Source organism: Mandrillus leucophaeus, unplaced genomic scaffold (assembly GCF_000951045.1).
Source record: "Mandrillus leucophaeus isolate KB7577 unplaced genomic scaffold, Mleu.le_1.0 Scaffold9, whole genome shotgun sequence".
Taxonomy (NCBI): domain Eukaryota; kingdom Metazoa; phylum Chordata; class Mammalia; order Primates; family Cercopithecidae; genus Mandrillus; species Mandrillus leucophaeus.
The window spans coordinates 5,945,395-5,952,859 of record NW_012109807.1 but is presented as its reverse complement, the minus strand read 5'-3'; the positions used below and the strand labels follow the sequence as shown (position 1 = coordinate 5,952,859).

The 7,465-nt window shown below is 44.4% G+C and overlaps 1 protein-coding gene across 1 annotated transcript in view; it reads right to left on the bottom strand.

The window, feature by feature from the left end:
- Positions 1-7,465, bottom strand: part of AFF3 (AF4/FMR2 family, member 3) — a 716,335-nt gene that overhangs the window by 615,455 nt on the left and 93,415 nt on the right. The window contains 2 exon segments of the mRNA XM_011969671.1: positions 659-740; positions 841-1,030. Of these exon segments, the coding sequence (XP_011825061.1) occupies positions 659-740; positions 841-1,030 (272 nt within the window).

Below are 7,465 nucleotides of genomic sequence, written 5' to 3'. Positions count from 1 at the left end.
GGAGGTTGCAGTGAGCCGAGATTGCACCCCTGCACTCCAGTCTGGTTGAGAAAGCAAGACTTCATCTCAGGGGGAAAAAAAGGCAGTTACGCTTGCAAATGGCTTCATGGTTGTCTCTCAAAATATTTAGTCACAACATTCCCACGAAGCACATTCTTCATACTGTCACATAAACATTCTTATGTTTTATTTTACATTTTTGGGATAGGGTCTTGCTCTGTCACCCAGGCTACAGTGCAGTGGCACGATCATAGCTCACTGCAGTCTTGATCACAGCTCACTGCTGCCTTGCAGTTCAAAACTCCTGGACCAAATATTCCTGTTTTTAGATTCCAGAAAGAATCTACGCCACTGAGCAGCCAAGATGTTTCTTGTATAAAGACTCATGCATCTTGCCAGCTTAGGTGAGAGTTCCTGTACTTGTTGTCTAGAAAAGATGTATCTGCAGAGTGTGTTTCAATTTTAAGATCCTTACTATAAGGTACACTACACAGCCCTGTGCACAAGTGTGCAAAAACACACTTTCTTAAAGGAAAGTAAACGTCAGTGCATGCAGGATTTTATCTGACCAAGAGAAATCCCCCAAGCACCCTAAAGGGCAGATCATTACCCCTCATCTCCCAGCAGTCCCTGCTTCATATTTCCACGCTGCCCCTACAGATGCAGATGGGCTTGACTGATGCACCAATTTCCATGCAGCAGCAGACGCTGACAACCTCTTCTGGGGATGCTGCTGTTGACTAACGTGGAGTAACAGCCAACGAGGCAACAGTCCCATGGAAAGAAGACCTGCCAGAAGAATGCCACATTCCAGGTTCCCTGTCTCCCATCCTCTCCTACCCAGATAGAGAAACTGTCCAACATGCTCTCCGCTAATCCTTGTGACTGACACAAAGCTTTCCAGCAACCCATGTCGTTTTTAGAAATGATGGGGAAGTTATTTACAAGAGTCCTGATTTCTCCCCATGGCAGAGCCCGTTTCTTCCACCTCAAATCGTCATTCAGGTAGTCTTCTTTAAATATGGTTATCCTGCCGATTAGGGCAGATATCAAGCCCCTTCGTTTAAATGTGCACCCACTCCCACCCCAGCCCTGGATTTAACCTCTGGGGTAGACCAGCCCTAATAAAGGAGGTAAAAAGGTATTTTGAAAGACAGCTGGAGAATACGAGCTGAGCCTGTGCAATGGCTCCCAGGAAGATGTCGAGGGGCTTCCGTGAAGAACTAGTTAAGGGGGGAGCCAATCTGCAGATAAATCAGCAGCTCAGCAGCTTTCAACTCAGTCTTCAAACATACTGCTCTTGCAATGTTCTGAGGCTGAAAATAGATCTTCTGTCTCCAGAAAAGGAAAGAATTAGGATGAGGCCAAGCTTGTTAGGAGAAACAAGAGAGGCTGGTATTGAACCTGATTAGACAGGAGCATCTTGCTAGTCCCCTTTCCCAAGCTGTAAAAAGTTAAGATGAAAAAAACGAGCACGGCTCACATTTCTTATCTGCTAATATAGAGCTTAAATTAAAACTCAGGGCGTCTCTAGACGGACAGATGACTTGTAAGTGTCCGCCTCTGTGTGTTCACAGATGTACAGCATACACTGCGTGTGTGTTTCAAGAAGGGACAGCCCAGATAAGGGGAGGTTACTGAAGCAGGCTAAGTTTCAGCAAAATGTAACCTTCACCTTAGAAACCAGGAACCAGAGTAATTAGATTACAATCTTTCCAACACTGTGGGAGAGATTTGATCAATTAAAGCCAAGATCAGTTACATTATTTGGTTTACCTAAGTAATGGATCCTTAAATGCAGTCAATACTTCTCTAGGCTGTGAGTGTTCAAGACCTGAGATGCATTCAACAAAAAACACAAATGGATTTTCAAAGGGCCTCAGGATGTTCATCACAGGCTGGGGAAGAGGACTGCAGAGGATGGGGGGAAGGAAGAAACAGACAACAGACGCGAGCTTGCTGTATGAAGCCTTCATTTCCTTCCCTCATTGGTGTGCTGTTTTCATGTTTATGTTGTAGTTCATGTATGAATTAAATTTGTTTTACCAAAGAACCTTAATCCAGGGACGGGCAGCCATGCCACTCAATTCATTTTAAAATTACAGCATTAAAACTCATTTAATAGGAGAAAGAATACAATTAAGATTTCCATTTGTGTTTTTGAAAATCCACAAAACTTACATTGCAAAGTTACGAAGAAAAAGGCAGAAGTAGCTCCAGATCTTCTACCTCGTCCCCCATCCCATCCCTTCCATAACTTGGATTTAGGGAAGGACAATGACCCAGTATGCTTGGGACCTACCTGGCGCTGACCATATCCTGCCTTCTAGGACTACCCTGGCTTAGAACGGATCCATAAGAGTCCCGTGTTAACAGCAAATGTTCACACCACCTACACTTGTTGTCCCCATGTATGTCCAGGGTCTGTCTCCAGTCCTCCCCTACCCAGACACAGGAACTGCTCCAGAGGAACCCAGGAAATGCTCCTGGGCTTAGAGATTGTGATTCAACTTGGCAGGTCCATTTGCCAAATCATACTGTTTTAAAGCCTAAAAATAATGTATCTGTAGGTCCACATAGAACACTGCCCAGGCCACTCTCAGTCCATTCACTAATGAAGACTCCTCCAGGGGCAGGGCAGGACAGGGCGCTGCACCTGCTCATGCTTCCTCCAGCCGCCTTCCCCAGTACGAGCTCGAGCATGCGCACCTGCAACATGGGAGGCTCTTATCAGTGATTTTGTTTAACACACTTGTAATAATTAGAAAACGAAGCAACTAATTCCTGGCTTCCCCAAGAGCAGGGCTTCTGTTAAAAGATGTGGGTGAATGCGACAAGAGGGGAAGTGGAGAGGGGGAAATTGATCCTGAGAGTTTACTTTGCATAGCTTTGAAGTCTTTGCAGTAATGATGAAGACAAGCCGAGGTAATCTAAAACAACAGGTAATCAAAAAGTCATTTATGTTTACCTTTTATCATCAATTATCTTCCTCTTGGCAGCCGTTGAAAAATTATGTTTTACTCAAAAGTCAGCCTGTTGACTTTATTTATACAACACTTGAACTGTGTTGGGTGTCAGTGTGTTAGCCACTATGGAATTCCAAATTCTGCCGTTTGACAGAACCCGAGAGTTGACTCTCAGAGTGGTCTTGTAATAACTGTATTCTTGGTTCCTAAAATGAGATGTTTTAGCTCAGTGCCAAGAGTGTGAAAACACATGGGCGCATTACATTAGAAACCTGGACCTACCTGTCAGTTAATATCATTTCCCTCCAACATGAAGAAAACACATCCAGAGCTCAGTCTTCTCATTTATGGAATGGGGATAATAATAGGTAGCTTGCCTTGCATAGTTAGTTGTCTTTTAGAGCAGGAAAGATAACGTATAAGAAGCACCTAGAATTGTCTTTGACATGGGGTGGAAGCACAGCCTATTATGATGAGCCATATCCCTGAAAAAGAGTCCCTTTGAGTGTCTTCATCTTTCTGGCTGAATCATCTGCTGATTCAAGAAGAGGAGGCCATATGCAGAGAGCACAAAGGGAGCTCCCCCACGGAGCTTCAGATGGTGGCCCTGCACTCACCTAATTATGCACGCCAGCATGAAATCTGCCTGACATCCCTCTTCCTCATCCTCTTGACAGCAACAGCATTAAAGGATTAAGTAGTATTTGGGGCTCTGAAGGGGCCTGAAGAGTGTTTATGTATAAAAGGAAGAGCTCATAATCCAAGTACATAAGACAACAGACATCACTTGGGTTTACACTGACCTCCTCTGTATCTAGGTGATGGTCTTTTCAAAATCGAGCACCACACTCCCAGTGGCTGCCGTCCTCTGTCCTGGTTAAGGCCTCTCCTTCTGAGGAATGACTTCTTCCATTTGTTTTAACAGTTAGTCTAACCCTAAGAGCTGGAGAGGGCCACAGAGGTCATTAACACAACCTCTACACCTACTGAACAGGGTGGCAGGAAGAACACAGGGCTATGGGGTGAGAAGACCTAATAATCCAAGAGCTACCTTGGCCACTGACCAAGCGGGGGCATCTTGGGAAAGTTACATCCTCTGAGACTCTGTTTTCTCATCCACAAAATGAGGAAGTTGCATTAGATGATCACTGTGACAGCTGATTTTATGTGTCATCTTGATTGAGCCACGAGGTGCCAGACATTTAGTTAAACACTATTCTGGCTGTTTCTGGATAGAAGTAACATTTCCATCTGAGTAAAGCAGGTTGCCCTCCCTAACATGGGTAGGCCCCAGACAATCGGCTGAAAGCCAGAACAGAATCAAAAGGCAGACCCTCCTAGAGGAAGGGGGAATCTCTTTCTGCCTGACTGCCTTGAGCTGCGACATCAGTTTTTCCCTGCCTTTGGACTCAAAATGAAACACCGGGTTTTCCTAGGTCTCAAGCCTGCCAGCCATTGAACTGGAACTCACACCACTGGCTCTCCTGCATCTCCGGCATGCCGAGGCATTCTGCAGATCTTGGAACCCGTCAACCTCCATAGTCACATGAGCCAATTCCTTATCCTAGGGCTTTACATATATTGTTTTCCATCCATCCTATTGGTTCTATTTCCCTGGAAAATCCTCATACAATCCCCAATGATGAACTTCCATCTCTAACTCCTACCAAACGGCCATCTGATCCCTGCTTGTACACCTCTCAGAGACAAGACCGCACTGCCCCCTGTGGCACCTCAACCTGCTCTAAGGGCAGTGGAGGTCAGCCTCTTGGGAAGCACTATCCCAGGGGACTCCAAAGCGGAACGAGCTGCATTCCCACCCACAGAGTGTTTCTCCAACAGGTGTGATCTGACCTGAGCAGATACAGTAGCAATTTTACCCTTGCTTTCACTGTAATTATGTCAATGTAGGCTGAGATTGCCTTGGTGGTTATTGTCAGTTTTGCTTCGTTTCGGGTTTCCTGGTTATCACACGCTGTTTGTTGGCTAATATTGAGCCTGCAGTTAACCCTTAACTCATTTTCACGTGCATTTCACTGGGTGTGGCCAAATCACCACCTGATATTTCTGCAGAGACGTTTAGTACATAAGGAAAGCCTTTACATTTTTTGCTATACCAACATCATCTTGTTACCTTAGGGCCAGAAATTTCGCAGTTCTTACCCTATCATCTAAAGAACCATGTCTACCTCTCCCTCTGTGTCATCCAGAGATTGGATTGCACAGTACATCATTAACCCTCATAGAAAACACGAGATGGCACCCAGGTCCTTGCTGCACTCCCCACTAGCACCCTCCCTCCTGGTCAGTGGTCTCCAGCTCTGACTTCACATTATAATCACCCAGGAATCTTGAGAGAAGAGAAGAGAAGAGAAGAGAAGAGAAGAGAAGAGAAGAGAAGAGAAGAGAAGAGAAGAGAAGAGAAGAGAAAAATGCCAGGCTCAACCTCTTATTCTGTTGGAGGGGCTGAGGAGGAAAGATGCTTGGGCATTAGTAAGAATGCTTTAGGTGATTCTAACGTAGAGCAGGCTGAGAACCAGTGTTCTGTCTAGGCCAGAGGTCAGCAAACTTTGTCTGTTAAAGAGCCAGAAAGCAAATATCACAGGCTTTGTGGGCCAAATGGTCTCCAAAGCAACTGCTCAGCTCTGCTACTGTAGCATGAAAGCAGCCTTAAATAATACATAATAAACAATGGGCACAACTGTGTTCCAGTAAAACTTTATTTATAAAAACAAGCAACAGGCCATTTTGCCCCAGAGGCTATATCATGAGTTGATCAATCCATTCACCACCCAGTTTAAAAACGGTTGGGGGCCCAGCACAGTGGCTCACACCTGTAATCCCAGAACTTTCAGAGTCAGAGGAGGAAGGACTGCTTGAGGCCAGGAGATCAAGGTTACAATGAGCTACAATCATGCACTCTAGCCTGGGCAACAGTGAGACCCTGCCACTTAGGAAAAAAAAGAACACACACACACATAATGGTTGTGGCAGCGAATATAAACTCATCAAACTGTATTATCACACTAGTCACATTTCTCCATCTTGTCTGTGACACCAGAGACTCTCAAAGTGGCTGGCTGAAATCAATATTCACTCTCTATCTGGCATTCCCTTCATGTATCAGACGAATGATCCCATCTAAACAAGAAAAAGACTTGTTCTTAGAGGATTCTTTCTGTCTCCCATTACTCACTGCTGCCTTATTATATGTTCACAAATGTCTGATTAATATTGCTTCTAGAATGCCTCAGAAACTGACTTAAGCTCACCCATCTGTAGTTTCTAAACCATGCTTTCCCCCTTGAAAGCTGGGACATGTTTGTCAAAATCATTTACAATCTTCTGGCATCCTATTCTCCTTGATTCATAAAATATTATCTAAAGTGGTTCCACAATCACATCTGCAAGTTCCTCCCGTGCCCAGGAGAAGTAAAGGCATTTTTCAGTCATTCTCATAATCTCTTCTATCTTGGGTTTTAATATCTCCTAACCATGTTTATTCTACCCTTTCCAATGTAAAGATCATTTTTCCTGATAGATAAAATCAAAATAGAAGTTGAGCAGTTCTGTTTTCTCCATGTCATTTGTTGACTCTATACCATCTGTTCTAAATAAGGCTATGTCCTTTTTTGTGGGGAATGCTCCAAAGAGTATTGTTTTAAAACTCTTACCTACAGGCAACCATACCTTCTGGTTCACCTGGGGCACTCTGGTATACACTGTCTGCCCTGGGGTAGATACGAATAGAGGCTCTTTACTCTGAAAAGTGTCTGGTGTTTTGAACAGCTGGTTTGATAGGTAAAGCTAAAGAAATGGTAGAGCACTCCATAGGGTTCATGGGCTCTCAGGTCTCCTACACACTCAAGAAAGAGAAAACGATTTCTGTTGAAAACTTTAGCCACACTGGGCCAGGCAAGGTGGCCCATGCCTGTAATCCCAGAACTTTGGGAGGCCAAGACGGGCAGATCACCTGAGATTAGGAGTGCGAGATCAGCCTGGCCAACATGGTGAAATCCCGTCCCTACCAAAAATACAAAAGGTAGCCAGGCATCACTGTTCACAATCTAAAGAGTTGGAACCAACCCAAATGTCTATCAATGATAGACTGGATTAAGAAAATGTGGCACATATACACCATGGACTACTATGCAGACATAAAAAACAATGAGTTCATGTCCTTTGTAGGGGCATAGATGCAGCTGGAAACCATCATTCTCAGCAAACTATCACAAGGACAAAAAACCAAACACTGCATGTTCTCACTCATAGGTGGGAATTGAACAATGAGAACACTTGGACACAAGAAGGGGAACATCACACACCAGGGCCTGTCGTGGGGTGGGGGTAGTGGGGAGGGATAGCATTAGGAGATATACCTAACGTAAATGATGAGTTAATGGCTGCAGCACACCAACATGGCTCATGTATACATATGTAACAAATCTGCATGTTGTGCACACGTACCCTAGAACTTAAAGTATTAAAAAAAAAAAAAA